We start from the raw sequence: 17,644 nt of genomic DNA, 5'->3' as shown, positions 1-17,644 counted from the left end.
TAAATGAGTAAATGTCAAGGATATAGCTGCTTTAATAATGGCCATGCATTTCTGAATCTCACAATCTGATTTTCTTAAAACATTTGGTATCCCCTAAGCATCCACTCCTAAAGATATGTTTTCTGTAGAATCCATTAAACAGGTCCTAAAATTTCCATTGGTTGCCTTTAACCTACATTTTATAAATTATTTTCTTTGGTGCCTTATGTCTTGCCTCAAAGTGAAGTTGTAAAATGCAACTGATGTTTGAAAAAGAAATCAATTAGATGTTCAGAGTTGATATCCTAAGAGCTTTGATAGAGGGTATGGAAGTTAAGGACACAGAGGAATTACGGGATTTGAGTGACACTGCTTGAGAGAAAGTGACTGAACTTGGGAATTGATTTTCTGTTCGAAACAGTCCAAAAGGTATCAAAGATTACCCTCAAGATGTGAAATTTGGAGAAAAGTAAGAAAATGGCAAGATAGTGGAAGTGAAAAAGTTAAGTAGTAAAAAAACTCAAAGGAGAAGCCAATAAGTTCTGTAAATGATATACTGAATGTGCTGGGCATCATGGGGCATTGACTAGAAATGCCACAGGCAATGCATACAGAAAGATATATAAAAGAAAAAACTTACACAAAAGGATATAAAATATCTCTCAGATTTCTTTCACACATAATAAAAATGCAAATAAAAACTATTTCAAAATATCATATTTTTCTTTTTAAATAGCAAAGATCAGAATGTTTGAAAACAATGTGATGGCTGGCTAGAATATAGGTAAAATAGGCACCTTCTTACATTCCTACTAGAAGCATAAACTGGCACAACAATTTGGCACTACATATCACAATTACAACTCTATATACTTTTTATCCACTGAAGAAGTCACCTCTTACTAAATAACAAATTATCCCAAACTCTAGAAGCTTAAAACAACAAATAGTGAGAGAGGAACTTACAACAGAACCGTGTGAAGAGCTCTGCTGACCCACTCCCCAGTAAAACTGGGGAACACTATAAAAAGAAACACGGAAAGCCTCTGCAAATGGTACTAAGGGCTAAAAGCAAATGAAGAAATACCTATTCAGCAAAATTAGAAAAATTCAGTAAGAAAGGCAGTGTTTATGGTATCAGAACTAAGACCATTCCTTTCTTTCACCTCCCAGCTCAGCAAGGTAAAGAGTACATACACCCCAGGATGCTGCAGCAAACACACAGGGCTCCTCCATCTCCCCCAAGTACCCAGTACCCAGGACAGCTTCTCCCCAGCAGCAAGATATCAGCATTTTTCATCCTGCCCCAGCTAATTGCTGCCATGTCCTAAGCAAGTACAATTGAGAGGTGAAGACTCCATTCTTCTATCTACCCACCATTTGTGGAATAAAAGGTTCTGCCTTGGGCATAGAGCACTGAGAACACTTAAGACCCAAACTCCCTTGCCCCAGCTTATGACAGCAATGGTTCCACACCAGCTGAGGCCAGCCAAGAGGACCTGAGGCTGCTGCTTCCCTCCGGCAATCAGCTCCTAGAATGGGAGTGTCATTCAGAGGGAAGGATAATATTCTCCACACTCACAGCTCCTGAGGCCTGGCTCAGATTTTGCCTCATGTGGGGAAGGGGTTGGAGAAGCAATGTAAAATATATAGGTCCTAATCCCTTCTCAAAGGGAACTGACTTCATTTGCAACACTTATGGAGAAGTTCAAGCCTAGAGGCATTCTCAAGAACAGTCTCAAGCTTATGGTGAAAGGCAGCTTGTGGAAAATTCATGATACATGCTCAACTATAGGCCTGCTAGTTTGCAGGAGAAAAATGAGAAATAAGACAACTGGCAGGAGCACTTAAGTGATTGGAAAAAATATCAAACACTGACTCAGAAACTTTACAGGAAACATACCGAATTGGTTGGTAGAGTACCTTATGCTCTGGAGGGGCAGCCAACCTTTTGGTGTCTCTGTACCACAGTGAAGAAGGAGAGTTGTGTTGCACCACAATTAAATACATTGCAACATGCAATCACAAAAAGCTCTCATGATGTTTTAAGTAAATTTACAATTTTTTGTTGGTCCACATTCACAGCCATCCTGGGCTGCAAGTGGCCCACAGGCCTGCATTACTGAAAACAATTAAACAATCAATCCACCAATTAGTGAAGTTTAACACCTGGGTGTGATCAAGAAAAAAAACAGGAGAGCCCTACCAAAATCTAAAGCCAAAGCTGTACCCTCCTTAGGAGCAACATCAGAAACTTACCATTATTTTTGGAGGGAAAATAGAGTTTAGAAAAATCCAGCCAGTCACCAATCAAATAAGCCTGGAGGAGAGGGATGGGGGAGACCAGGAACCAGATGTGCTACAATATAATATCTCAAACATCCATGCCTAACAAAATAAATTACAAGTCATGCAAAGAAACAGAAAAGCATAGTCCACACACCAGGAAAAAAGTAGGCAACGGAAACTGCCTGGAAGAGTGACACGTTTGATTTATCAAAAAAAAAACTCCTTCAAAATAAGTATTATAAATATGTTCACAAAACTAAAGGAAACCATGGTTACAGGGGTGTCCAACCCATAGCCCAAGGGCCACATGCAGCCCAGGATGGCTATGAATGCTGACCAACACGAAATCGTAAATTTACCTAAAACATTATGAGATTTTTTTGTGATTACGTGTTGAAATGTATTTAATGTGTGGCCCAACCCAAAACTCTTTCTCTTCCAGCATGGCTCAGACACCAAAAGATTGGACATCCCTGGATATCAAGAAAGGTATGATGACATTGTTGCAACAGAGACCAAAAGGGACAGAAGCACCAAGTGGACATAGACAGTAATTGGATTTCACAGGAAAAAACAAAAAGCACTGCTAAAGGTAATTATGTTACCAGCAGTATTTAGCTAGAAAAGGGGAGCAAAGGGAACTAGACATTGAGTTTAATAAACTTGGAAGCATAAACCTGCTTGCTAGACAGAAAGCTACAGCTTCACGCCCCAGGGATTATAGCATTTCTCTGCCAAAAGAATTAACACTTCTCCCTTCACCCCCTCTGGTACCAGATGACCAGGTGGGACTAGAGGGAGGCAGGCACATATGCAATAGAAGTCAAAACGGTGCAGAGGAAGGTGCTGAACCAGAGAGGCCTGTCAGTCTGGCCTGGGGAAAGAATGTATTGGTTGGGAGGTGGACCCTACCAAAGTGTGCAAAAGTTTGGGACGTTGGTCATTTTGAAAAAATATGTACATAAAATATTGATGGGCTTAAATCATATGACAAATATAACATATGTATAACATAACTGCCAATAACAGCACAAATCAGGTGGATGGTAGCAAAGTTTTATTGGGCTAAGGAATGATAACATATCATAAAGCAATAATTACAAAAATGCATTGTTGTGTTTGTAACATTAATAGATTCAATACGTATAATGACAATACCACAAAAAGGGATAAAAGAGAACATGGCTGTACTTCAGTAATGTTTTTATATGTCACTGGATATAAGCTTAGAAAAATATGAAGCTAATTCTGTTAAAATACCCTAAAGCAGCCACTAAAAAAACCCTAAAAAAAATACAGTAAAATATTATTAAAGAAATTAAAGTGCTACAACAGAAAATATTCACTGAATACCAAAAAAAGTAGTAGTAAAGGAGGCATGTAGGAACAAAAAAGATATGAGACATATTTAAGACAAAAACTGAAATGGCAGAGATGGATTCAAATATATCAATAATAATATTAAAGGTAAATAGATCAAACAATCCAAGCAAAAGGCAGAGATTGTCAGACTGGATTTTAAAAAAAGAAAACATCATCCAAAAATATGCTGCCTACATAAGACACACGTTAGGTTCAAAGACTCAAATATACATTGAAAGTAAAGTATGGAAAAAGCCAAATAGTGAAAATGGAGTCAATCCATCAGGAAGATTTAACAATTATAAACATATATGTACCTAATAAACAGAGGATCAAAATACATGAGCAAAAATGACAAATGAAAAGAGAAATAAAAAATTAATTATAATACTTGGAGACTTTAATAGCCCACAGTGACGGTTAATTTCATGTGCAAACTTGGAGGGTATTTTTGGATAAGATTAACATTTAAACTGGTAAATTCTGAGTAAGCAGAATGCCATCCATAACGTAACTGTGCCTCACCCAGTGAGTTGAAGGCCTTAACAGAATAAAAAGACTAGCCTCCCTGAATAAGAAATTTTCCTTCACACTTGATCTGCACTATCAGTTCCCCTGGGTCTCGAATGTGACGGCCTAACTGCAGATATGAACTTATGAGTCTCCATAATCAAGTATGGAAAGTCTTTAAAATAAGTCCATACACACACACACACACACATAATCACACACATCCTTTTGGTTCTGTTTGTCGCAAAACCCTGACTAATACACCCACTTTCAATAATGGATACAACAACTAGAAAGAAGATCAACAAGGAAATAAGAGATCTGAATGGCACTATAAACAAATTAGAACTAATAGATATCATAAGAATATTTCACCCCAAAAGAACAGATCATATATGTATATACTTTTCAAGTGCACATGGAACATTCCCAGAATAGCCCATATGTTACAATATAAAAAAAGGAAATCTTAATAAATGTAAAAAGATAGAAATAACACAAAGAATGTTCTCTGAACACAATGGAATAAAACTGGAAATCAAATGGAAAAAATGGGAGACTCACAAATACAACACGTTCCTAAATAAACAAAGAGGAAAACAAAATAAAATCAGAAAATATTCTGAAATGAGGGAAAATGAAGACACAAAATATTAAAATGTATGGGATATAACTAAACCAGCTTTAAGGAAAATTTATAGCTATAAATACCTATATTACAGAAGAGAGGTCTGAAGTCAATAATCTAATGTTCCAACATAATACACAGAAAAAACGTATGAGCAAATTAAGCCTAAAGCAAGCAAAAGGAAGGAATTATAAAGAAAAGAGAAGAAATTGATGAAATAAAGAATAGAAAAGCAATAGAGAAAATAAATGAAACCAAAAGCTGGTTCCTTGAAAACAAAAAAAACTGACAAACCCTTAGCTAAATTAACCACGGTGAAAATAGAGAAGCCTCATATTACCAGAATTAGGAATTTAAAAGTGTATGCTACTAACAACCTAATAAAAGCAAAAAGGATTACAAAGAAATATATGAAAAATTGTACACTACCAAATTAGGTAACTTAACAGAAATGGACAACTTTCTAGAAGGACATAACTGACTCAAGAAAAAAATAGAAAACGTGAATCAACAAGTGATTTCCATTAGTAATAAAACAAATTACCCACGAAGAAAGCCCAGGACTGCATGGGTTCACTACTGAATTCTACCAAATACTTAAAAAAAGAATTAATACCAATACTTCAAACACTATAACTCTTCCAAAATATAGAAGCGAATACTATTTAACCCATTTTATAAAGCCAATATAAACCCTGACTAAAAAAAAAAAAAAAAACGGCATCACAAAGAAAAAACAACAGACTAATTCCTCTTTTAAACAGAATTAAAAATTCTCACCAAAATATTAATAAAACAAATCCGGCAACATATTAAGAGAATTATACATCATGACCAAGTAGGATTTATCCCAGGAATGCAAGGTTGGTTTAACATCTAAAAACATCAATTAATGTGACATATCAACAGACTACAAAACAAAAACCACAAGATCATCTTAGCAGACACTGAAAATACAATTAACAAAATCAAACAACCTTTTATAATAAAAACACTTAAACTAGGAACAGAAGGAACTTTCTAAGCCAAGCATAGTACTGAAGTGCTTTCTCTTTCTCACGTTCCTCAGTGCAAGAATGCTTTGTTGAGGCATTGGTTATAATGCTATTGACCAACAGAAATGGTCAATAGAAGGTCAATAGAAATGAATCAATAATATGTTAAATTGGATAATATATCTTTAAATAGAAACACACAAAAAAGTAATACATTAATCAGTTAACAAAAATGTTGTGACCAGAGTCTCACAGGAACCTAATGTTTTATTTACCACATAAGCAATTGTTAAGTGTTTGCTAATTTGGTGTTCACAATGACTTTATAGAAAATAACTGCTGTGAATATCACTAATTGACTCTAAACACTAATGTAACTGGGTAAAATAACATGTCTGGGATTTGCTTCAAAATAATCCATTGGTGGCAGAGGGAGCAGAGGAGCAGAAGGGAATAAAAGAACATACATGAAACCAGATTGGTCATGTTGATAATTTTTCAAACATGGGAGTTCATTAATGCATTTTCTCTGCAACTAATTAAAATTTGCCTCAATAAAAAGTAAAACACACACAAACAAACAAACATAAAGATATCTCACCAAAACACTTATAAGGACAACAATAAAGTACAAAAGGTCTAAAAAATAAAGAACTATGAGCAAGGGCAGAATTTCTCCAAATGGTACTAATGACATTTGGAGCAGTATAATTCTTTAATTGAGCAGGATTATCCTATCATTTCAGGATGTTTAGCAATCCCAGCCTTCGTCCACTCTGTCAGTGGCACCAGTGATGCAGGCAAAGCTTTATTCACTAGGCCATTTATCACAGCATCACTGTACACTTTTTAAAAATAAAATAACCTAAATGTATAACAGGAAGATACTGGTTAAATATAAATATGTAATATCAAAATAAAAGAATACATTGTAACCTCTAAAAATACTATACTTACTCTTGAAGAGGATGAACTGACAACATAACAATGACATTCCCAATAACAATGCCTTGAATAAATTCCTATGAGTGTGCATAACAGGAAAAGGGGTCCAAATGGACCTTAAATTTAACAAATATCTAAAAGAAAAAAGAGTGGGCTCAGAGACAGACACAAAGAAGAAAAATCATAATCCAAAACCTAAATAATGTCTATAGTGGAGCAAGAAGCTGTTAATTCTGAAAGAAACTCAAAGTACCCAATTAGTAAACACAGAGAGCAGAAGCAGCCAGGAATCAAGATGACTAATACAAGGAACCATTTACCAGAAAGCTGGGGTTCCCACTCGTCCACATTCAGAATAGCTAACTGCAGCATTTGCCTGAAGACGACTTTCAAGACAACCACTTGCCTAATGGCTGTTTATCAGTAGGTTTAGAAAGCAGTTGGTCCAAATTCATAAGCCAAAGGGCCTAGGGAAGAATGCCTTCCACCATTATACCAAGGTCTGAACACAGACATTCTTTATGATTTAAAAAAAGGAGAAAAGAAGGGAGATTAGAAATTTCAGGGGTAAAAAATATTTTCAAGGAAGACCAAGACACAAATACAGGGTCCAGCACAAATAATGCAAAATCTTTTTTATTACAAAATCTTTTATTACAAAATCATAAGAATGTAATTCTGTAACATAACAATATCACACTCAAGCACACCATATGACATTTTAGGTGAAATGTTCAAATTAAAACCATAAATTATTACACCCATATTATTACCCTACCCACCAGACTCAAGCAGGCCTTACTTCTGCCGGACCCTGTATTAAACAGACTTAAGTGTAGCAAAATTTGGGTAATTAATAGAGTATACAAAAAGATAGTTTATTTGATAAGGAGAGTATTCTTCTTTGACAGATATAGACTGAATGGCACAACATTGTCCCTTATCAACAGGTCCAAACATACTACATGGTTGTTTAAGAAACATTTACATAATTACAATTATGGGGGTGGAAGCAGAGCAGGGAGGTGGGGACGGCTGGGGTGGGGGGAGGGGGGGCGTAAATGCAGGCAACTGTAATTGAACAACAATAAAATAACTTTAAAAAAGAAATATTTACATAATCATAAAATTATAAATGCCACTTATAAGTTTCTAATTTCAAAAGTCAATTGAAATTCCAATATCTCATAGTGTGATTTATGAACTACAACAGAATTACCTGGAAAGCTTATTTTAAAACGACTCCTAGACCTCATCTGCTAAAAACCAGAGTAGACAGAGTATGATCACATCTTATCTCAAGGATAATTGAGGAAGTTACAAGGGTACTTCAACAAAAGACTTAATTCTGATTATCAAAAGTAAAAAAATGAATTAGAATACAAGCAACATGAGGAGAAGCTGATTGTACTATTTTAAGAGTTTACAATAACCAAGGATAGTAAACTTAAACATAGGTATATATCATATATATACCTATGATTTTTAAAAGTCAAATTCCAACAATATTGGAATGATCCCAGGGCAAGATACTCCAAAGGTGAATGCAGTTCAAGTTAACAAAAAATTATATTCAGGTTACATAATCATGATTCCAATAAAGATAAAGGAAAATGCATCCATATGCATAGCTTCTCATTTAGGAAAGGTACTGAAGTCTATTTAATAGGTAAACAAGTGTTTTAATTGCTGTTTTGAGTGTTATGGGACTACTGTATACCAAATATTTGATAAGGAGTACCTAGCATCACTCCACTGTTTCTAATGACCAAGGAGAGGTCCTATAATCTATGGTTAAATGACTGGGCACCTCGCACAGGATAATAGAGAGTGTAAAGTAAAATCCTTCAACCAATTCCAGAACACTTACTCTACTCTAGCAAAGTCATCCCAGGCTTTCAAATAAACACTGGAACTATCTTGAGGGAAAACTGAGCCATGTCTAGGAAGTTGCCAACAAGGGCAATCTCAGAGTAACAAGCCAAACAACAGGGACTTATCCAATTTTTAAAGTTGAGCTGTAATAGCTCAACACAAACACACACAACAGTGTCTAAGTCACAGTTTCTACCTTTTACCTGCAAGCTTCCCAAATATGTCAGAATATGAGCAGGAAATATGGCTTATTTATCTATATTATCGGGTGAACTGGCATTCCTTGAAATAAATCCAGTAATTTTATCATGTTCCATATTCATTTGGAAATTCACTTGGTACATCTCTTTAGGGTAGTGATTTTCAACCAATGTGCCGCAAAAGGCAAACTGGCGTGCCACAAGAATTTTTAAAACATGCAATACCTGACTATTTAGTCAGGGACGCTGACCTCTTTTCCCTTAAACTGTCAAATAAAAAAATGACTACTGCTCTGGCCACATGGCTCAGTTGGCTGGAGAGTCGTCCTATACACCTAAAGACTGTGGGTTTGATCCCTGGTCAGGGCACATATCTAGGTTGCAGGCTGAATCTCCAGTCAAGGTGCATACAAGAGGTAACCAGTCAATGTTCATTTCTAACATTGACGTTAATGTTCCCCTCTCTCTCCATTTCTCTCTCTCTAAAATCAATAAACATATCCTTGGGTGGGGATTTAAAAACATTTTTTTAATGACAACAGTCAATACAATAGCCACCCAGTATGAATGAATCAAAATTATACCTATTTTTTCGATTAGATTGGTAAAAAATATTTCTGGTGTGCCGTAGGATTTTAGTTATTAGTTTACGTGTGCCATGAGATGAAAAAGGTTGAAAATCACTGAATTAAGGGATTAGTGCCAACTTTTAATTTTAATAATGAAGAGAAACAAATTCAACAAACCAAATACTCATGAAAAAATAATGTGTGAGCTTACCTTTCCACAACCAAACTGATTGTTTGTGTGAGATCTGGGTTTGTCACCTGGAGACGTTTCCACAAAGACCATACAAATTCTTTATCAGCCTTAAAGAAATAAAAGACATTTTAAATGCATTTGCTTTGTAGCTGTAACAGAGAAGACAATATATGACATTAAATTAAAAATGAAAAAAAACATGATTATTAGTAATATGAATATAAAATAGATTCTTAAAAATATAGCCAAGAAAGCTTTATTTTAAAAAGTTCTTATACTGCTAACCCACATTCATTTTTACTATTTCTATCCTTCATATTTTAGGGTATAAACATTGAAATACTGAATATCAAGATAAATTTGCTCTAAATGCAAACTGTCCCCTAGCTATTGCTCTATTTTCAGTTCTCTTTTCAGCAAAATTCCTTGAAAGAACTGCTTATAATCACTGTTTCCACTTCTTTCCCTCTCATTCACTCTCCAATCTCCTCCAATCAGATTTCCCTCCCCACTATTACACTAAAATCATTTTTCAAGGTCCTCTATATAGCCAAATCCAAATGGACAATGAACAGTTTCAGTCCATAAAGCCTAGGCCACTTATCAACACTGGTTGATGGTTAGGAATCACTTTGGGGGAGTTTTTTGTTTGTTTTGTTTTTTTAACAGTGACTATCTAGAGATTCTGTTTTAATTGGTCTCAGGTAAGGTTCAAGTACTTTTTAAAAGCTTCTGAGATGCCCTGATTGGTGTGGCTCAGTGGATTGAGCACTGGCCTGCAAGGCTGAAGATCAAAGGTCAAAGGTCACTGGTTCATTCCTGGTCAGGGAACCTGCCTGAGTTTCGAGCCAGGTCCCCAGGTGGGGGCCTGCAGGAGGCAATCTGTTGATCTATCTTTTGCACATCAACGTTTCTCTCCCTCTCTTTCTGCCTCCCTTCTCTCTCCCTAAAACGAAATATGGTAAATAAAATTTAAAAAAAAAACCCAAGATCCTGAGGTAATTCTATGCATACAGCATTGAGAACCAATGCCCTAGGTGACCTCATTTAATCCCATTTTATATTTTACATATCAACTCTACACTGAGGACTCCCCCATCTTTCTCTAAGCTGTCTCCTCTATCCCTAGATGCAGATTGGAATCTCCAAATGCCTCCTCAATAATTCCACTTGAATACCTAAGAGGTATCTCAAATTTAACTTACCCAAAATGTTTGATTTCCTATGCTTTCAAAAATCTACACCTCTGTGTCTCAGAATAGGACACCATCTACTCATTTGTTCAAAGGCCTAAAACCTATGAGTCAATCTCGGTTGCTCTCATTTCCTCACATTTCACATCCAGACCATCAGTAAATCCTACAGCCTTACCTACAAAATGTATCCCAGTTCTAACCACTTCTCAACTCCTCCATCGCCATCACCTTCATCCAGATCAAATCCATCTCTTGCCCAGTTCCCCACAATGGTACTCTAGCCTCCTTACAACTCAAAATCCTCCAATGGGTTCCTGTCAATTAGGAAAAGAATCCAAACTCTTCACCAATACTACAAGACCCCACATCATCTGGCCCCATACATACCTGTCTGACCTCATCTAACACTCTCCCCCTTGTTCACGATGACTTTCTTGCTCTACCTGTACCAAGGCCTTTGTACATGTACTATCCACCAGATCTTCGTGTACATTATTCCCCATTATATTTATAGCTACCAAAACAGATAAGTCTCTGGTAACCCTTTGCCCTGTTTAATTTTTTTTTTGTAGCACATTTAAAAATACTGTATTTGATTGTTTGTTCATATTTACGTATGTTTATCTCTATTTGCAGCTCTCTGCATCATTAGTAACAGAAAACATTTTGGCTCTTTGCTACCCAATCAAAAGACTGGCCTCTCTTGCCTATGGACTATGTAACCATGTTCTGCCAATAAAATATAAGAAGTGTTGTTAGAAATCTTAAAATTAGATTTATATCTACCAATTGTGTGATAGTTTTCCCAGTATGTTGTTGCTTATTTAGCTTTATGATGAATTCTTTGAGAAGAAAAGTTATATACTTCATATATTCAAATTTATCCATCTTTTCTACTCTAGCTTGTGAATTTTATGTACCAATTAAAAGGCCCTCTCTACTCCAATATTAGATATATATTTACCTATACTTACTTCTAAAATTTTATGTTTTCATTTTAATGCTCAAATCTTTGCTCTATTTTGTTTGTCATATGCTTTTGATAGCATGAGTACTGGAGAGTACTATCTGACAATTCTTACACATCATGTTTACTTTATCCTTTTAAAAGTAAGAATTCAGCATTTGGGTTAAAGACAAGAAATGTCAATACAAGGGTGGGCAAAAGTAGGTTTAAAATTGTGAGTGCGAGAAACAGTTTATTCTTGTATTATTTATTAATTATTGTATTATCTTCCATATGAACTGTAAACCTACTTTTGCCCACCCTGTATATACACATTCATTCATAACCTGTTTGAAAGGGAAAAAGTACGCTACTACAACTTTGTGGGCTCTAATCTCTCTATTTTCAAAAAACAAAATCTCTTGAAACCAGCATTATTTATAAATTTATCTTATAGTTTGCTTCCAAATGAAATAGTAAAGATTGACATGTATTTCTATCTCAACTTTTCTACCTAAAATACCAAGAAAGATTAATATAAATAAAAATGTAAAAAAAGTTTTCAACATTTGTAAAATAATTGAGTTACTTCAGCTTCAATAAGTATGACTTACTAATAAAGGATTTATCTCTAACAGTGAAAATTACAATAAATCAATAAATATCTGATGAAAAAAAACCCTTGCACCTTAATTTATCCTTTTTTCTCTTTTTCTTTTTACTGTTCGTATGGTTATTTCACATCTCCTTTTCAGTCCCCAACAAAAAGATATAATAAATTCTCCTTAAGCTGTTTTTATTATAGAGGCCAGAGAAAAAAAGCCTCCTCCAGAAGATAAGAGTCCTCCAATACACTTTATTGTTTACAATTTATACCCAAAAGTCATTTCAGGAAAACCTTGCTAATTTCCAAATTTCTTTAAAGTTTCATTATTAACTTATTTCTTTCATTTATAGTCAGCAACAGTATTCAGATTTTCTTTGTCACCTAAAAATATTCAAATGTGTAAGTGATACCCAATTTAGGAAAAAAAAAGTTCTATTGTGAACAATAAAATGCTATGAATGGACTGTGGGACTAGTGTATGTATTAGTATTTGTGAGTTTCTTAGGTATTTAAATGCTATGTCATCTTCAATGTGGATTTTATACCTCTAGGTACTAAAAAGACCTCCTTTCATACACAAAGAGAAATAAAGACCACAACAAACACAAAAGTAGTTTCGAAACTATTCCAGACATTAAAACAAGGAAACTAACCATTGCCAATAACATCGTCTTTATTATTTTCCCTTCCTTTGAACATTGTTCTTTTTAAAAAATTAAAAATAAAAACCTTTAAAAATTACTCATAAAATTTCTTTATTGTTACTACAAAATTTCTACACATAATCAAATAATTTAAAATTTAAATTAAAAAACCCTACTCTTTCTCACAATGTTTATTAAACTCAGCCTATGAATGAGTTGACTAAATGCTAGGGGATTTGAGCCTAAATTATCTTAGTAGTGGGTTAGTTTTGACTTTTACTTTTCAGCTGGAAATAAATACCCACTTCACAGACACCCAAAATTGTCTTTTTCACTGGGTATCTACTCTCCCAGCACCTAGGTTAGTGTCTGGCAACATAATAGGCCCCCAACTGACTCTACTAGAGGAATGAATTCAACAAATATATGAAATCTATTTCCTATATTTAAATAATTTTCCTATCAGAACTCAGGACAATAAGTTTAATTATAAAGTATAGCATAAAGTAGCCACTCAAATAATTACTATGAATAATACTTGTACAAAAATACACATCTACTAGAATACAGACACTAACAATGAAAAATATTCTAGTTATAGAACATATTTTCAATTTCTTTTCTTTGTGAATGACTAAACAAGTTTACAACACACATAAGTATCTAACAGAAAATATAACTGCATGAGGTCTTTCATCAGATGCTCTTAATTCCAACAACACATGCTGCTATGAAAGTTAACTTTCATCATCAAAGTTGGATTAATAAATACATATTTCACTTAAATGCCCTAAGTAATTTTTTACCTGAAACTGGTTTATAGCTTTAATAAACATTTTTGATTGCTACTAAAAAAAGGAAATAAGCTTTGAGTTATATATACACATATGTGGAGATATACATTTTTATATATATACTATATGTGATATTCTATAAGGTGTGATAAATGTGTACATGCACATACCCACATCATCCTTTATCACAATCAGAAAATATTTTTTTTGTTATCCTCATTTAAGGACTATTTTTGCATTGCTTTTAGAGAGAGAGGAAGGGAGAGAGGAAGGGAGAGAAACATCAATCCAAGGGAGAAGCATCGATTGGTTGTTCCCAGGACACACCTGGACCAGGGATCAAAACCACAACCTAGGTATGCGCTCTGATTGGGAATTGAACCCACCAACTTTAGTTACAGAACAAAGCTCCAACCGACTGAGCCACACTGGCCAAGGCTATAGGACACATTCTTGAAATATATAATCGAAATTAAGAATATGGTGAAGTTAGGTTCTAAATCAATGAATAACATAAATGTCATGGACTCAAATCCACCCTTTGGAGCCATCATTTAACATTTCTTAGGAAAAAACAACATTTGGAGGCTAACATCCTATCTTCAGTAAGTCCACTACAGACAGCCTTTCTACCTCACTGTAATTAATCATGCTTTCTTCAACGAAGCATTATGTGTACGTTGCTTCCTAATCTGGGGCCATATGAAAAAAAAGTCTTAATTAAATATACAACCATATAGAGTAGGATAAGATTCTCATTATCAGAGAAACACTTGGAACTGAGATTATTTTCTTTTACATGCTTATTATTCTAAGTCATTCCCATGGAGAGGACTGGTATAAGGAATCACTCAAATTTTCTATTTCTCCAAGTACATATAATTAAATTCCTGTAAGTTGAATGTGGAAAAAACCAACTAACCTAAATGAAGCTTTAATTATAACCAAAGACTAATTAGCAAAGTTCTTTTCCCCACACAGTGTATTTGACCCATTACTAGGTTATGAAATTTAGTCAATCTGAGCTGCATTTTCTAAAGGAACAGAATTTAAAAGAAAACCTCAGAGTTAACACAGAGTAAATCATCTTTCTGAAATCACATGTACGTTTTGTATATTTACTAGGTTAAAATGTAAAATGAATTTCCTATTTTGGGTTGCCATTTTAGAAAGATTTTAAAAATACAGGGTTAATACTACATATTCTTAGGTAGTGTGATTTCTAGCTAAATAAGTGGAAGAGCAAGTAAAAAAAAATGTGGACATTTAATTACTTAAATACCTCTTCACAAAACAATTTGAAGTTCATTACTGTTTCCCATGTTTCCAGAAGAGCAGGAGGATGGTCTGACCGAAGTTTTACGGTATGGGATACTGCCGATCTTGTCTCACATTACTGGAATGCCTATCATTATCTAATAGTGTCAATATTACAAAAATCTCATCTTCCATTGTGCTGGGTTAGCTAATTATGACCATCTCTGTTCTTACACCACCTAGAATATTTCATTCATCTTCCTAGTCCATATATGTCCAAGGTCACAAAGGCCAGCACCATGTCTGAAGTCACGTTTTTTAAAGAATATAGAAGTGAATGAATTTGGGGGAGGGGAGGTGGTCATTGGGCTGTTTCGAACAAACTGACTTTCTTAATCAAGTCAGTCATAAAAAGCAAATATCTTAGTTCCTTACCCACCAAGGACACAACAATGGGGAATATACAGTGAGGGGTCTAGAGAAAAGAGTGTAGTAGATATAAGGGCAAACAGAATCTTAGGACCTGACAAAATAACAAAGGCCTTTATCATGGTTTCCTATCTCTAAACTACCCAAGGTTGAGGTGTGCAGATGACATTAGTTCATTAGTATCTTCTATTTACCTCTTTGGTCCTTAACCACTGAAGAACAGAAAATGGGAAAGGAAACAGGGAAAACAGAAAAAGGAGGTAGCCACCTAATATCTACCCACCTGTTTAAGAAAAGATATTCAATTTCAACAAATTTTCCTGTTTTTAAAGCCTTGGCTCAGTCAGCAAGGACCTCCAAAAGGGGCAAAATAATCCAACAGAACAAATTCGAAGAATGAATTTCATGAATTTTTATTAATCTAAACTGATACTACTCATAAAGATACCTTGGTGTTACGCAGTTCCTAATTGGTTCTATCCTGAAGACTGTAACTCAAATTTCTACTATTGAGTGAATTCCCAACACTTAATTACGCAATCCTGCCTACAGTTTCTGGTTAAATCACAGAAGAATGGCAAGGATGAAAGAAATCAAGGGAAATCAAATCTCTCTGAATATGAGTACAGTCGAGCTCTCTGTTATACACAAACTCTGCAAATCACAGGAAAGTGATGTTAACGCAATTGATCTAGTAAATGACATGAAAATGAAATGTCTCACTCAAGGACTATGGAATTAGTATGGCTGGTTAATAAGTATCATCTACTTTGCGTTAAAGTTTCAGGCCCAAGTCTCCCTAAAAATCATTGGTCTGTGTTTACAACTTAAGTTGACTTACAAACAAGGACAAGAGTGGGTCTGAAAATTAAAATGTCTCCTTTATCGGTGGGTTTTATTTTAATAAAAGTGTTTAAACTTTCCTAGTCAACATTTCAACTCGTCCACTGCACTCCACTCCTGCAGCACCAAGGACCACTACGGTTACGACGGAGATCCTGGGCCGGGGGGGCGGGGGGCGACTGCTCCTACTGGTGGTATCCGACTGAGAGCCACGCCCGGGGAGCCCAGACGAACTCTGCCCGGCGGGTGTCCAGAGAGGGGCAGCGGTAGGGCAGCCAGGCGACAGCGTTCCTCCAGCGCCGAAAACCGGCAGCGCCGGGTGTGGGAGCGGGGAGGGAGCGCCGCCGGGCGGGGTGGCCGAGTCCCCAGCCCGCGCCGCTACGCAACCACAGGCAGAGGGAGAGGGTCGCGCCTCCCCACAGGCCCCGGCCCCGCTGTGGAGAGGAAAGGCCGGCGACAGGAGTCCTCGATACCTGACACAGGGCCAGCTCCTCCTTTAGGCTGCTCAGCTCTTCCTCCAGCAGCTGCGTCCGGGTCACCATTGCCTCCTCTACCGAGATGCCCTCTAGCCGCTCGGACCCCTTGGGCGCGCTGAGGAGGGGAGCCTGAGCCGGAGCTGCCCCCTCTAGCTCTCGCTGGCCCCCTAACTCCTTTCCACCCCGCCTGGATATGTTGCTTTGGTCCACAACGCCCTCCCCCGCTGCGCCGGCCGGACCCGAGGCAACGCTGCTCACTGCGTGCACCACAGCTCCCCGCCCAACACGTGAGGACCCGGGCCCAGAAAGTCGTGCAGAGGGCCGAGGGAGAGCTGAGGGCTTAGAGCGCGCCGTCATGGCTACGGCTGCTAACGGGTCAAGTTGCCTCCTGGAAACTCCACCTCCCCTTCCCCATCCCGGCGAGCCAGAGCTCCGAACTACGCATGCGCGAGCCCTTTCCCGCCCGGCGCGCGGGGTGGCGCGCGCGCGCGCGCGGGTCCTGGCGGGCTTCCCGCGAGCCGCGTGCCCGGCGTGAGCTCTGGACCGCGCGCGCGCCATGCCCCGAGTGGTTCGGAAGGCCCTCCGCGCGCTCCGCCGCGGCGTGTGGTGCCGGAGCCTGCGGCCCTCCACGCCGTACCAGCCCTCCTGTCGAAAACCCTACCCAACTCTTCAGTCTAGCCAACGTCTCCCATCTTAAAGTCTTGCTTGACAAGCCCTTACCCCCAAATGGTCCCTAACTGTGAACTCTTCGCCGTCAAGGCCCCTGCCAACTTGTCTGTCCTGTTTCGCTGACCGCCCTGGAGTGTTAGGTACACCGCTAATCTCTGCAGCAGGGTTGTCAACTCCTTGAGGATCAGGAGAAAGTTTTACACTTGTGCTTTCTTCACAGCCCTTAGCAAAACCGCTT

General features: G+C 37.1%; 1 protein-coding gene across 2 annotated transcripts in view; it reads right to left on the bottom strand.

Moving 5' to 3' along the window:
• The window catches only part of CNTLN (centlein), a 268,014-nt gene extending 250,881 nt beyond the window's left edge, over positions 1 to 17,133 (bottom strand). For both annotated transcript variants that reach the window (XM_053924685.1, XM_053924690.1), the window contains exons 1-2: positions 16,735 to 17,133; positions 9,564 to 9,652 (exon numbers count right to left, since the gene is read on the bottom strand). In XM_053924685.1, the coding sequence (XP_053780660.1) occupies positions 9,564 to 9,652; positions 16,735 to 17,094 (449 nt within the window). In that variant the 5' untranslated portion in view covers positions 17,095 to 17,133. The remainder of the gene's footprint in view (positions 1 to 9,563; positions 9,653 to 16,734) is intronic.
• Positions 17,134 to 17,644: the final 511 nt, after the last annotated feature.

Source organism: Desmodus rotundus, chromosome 1 (assembly GCF_022682495.2).
Source record: "Desmodus rotundus isolate HL8 chromosome 1, HLdesRot8A.1, whole genome shotgun sequence".
NCBI lineage: Eukaryota > Metazoa > Chordata > Mammalia > Chiroptera > Phyllostomidae > Desmodus > Desmodus rotundus.
Note: the sequence above shows the minus strand (reverse complement) of the source record. Positions and strands in the feature narration are given on the sequence as shown.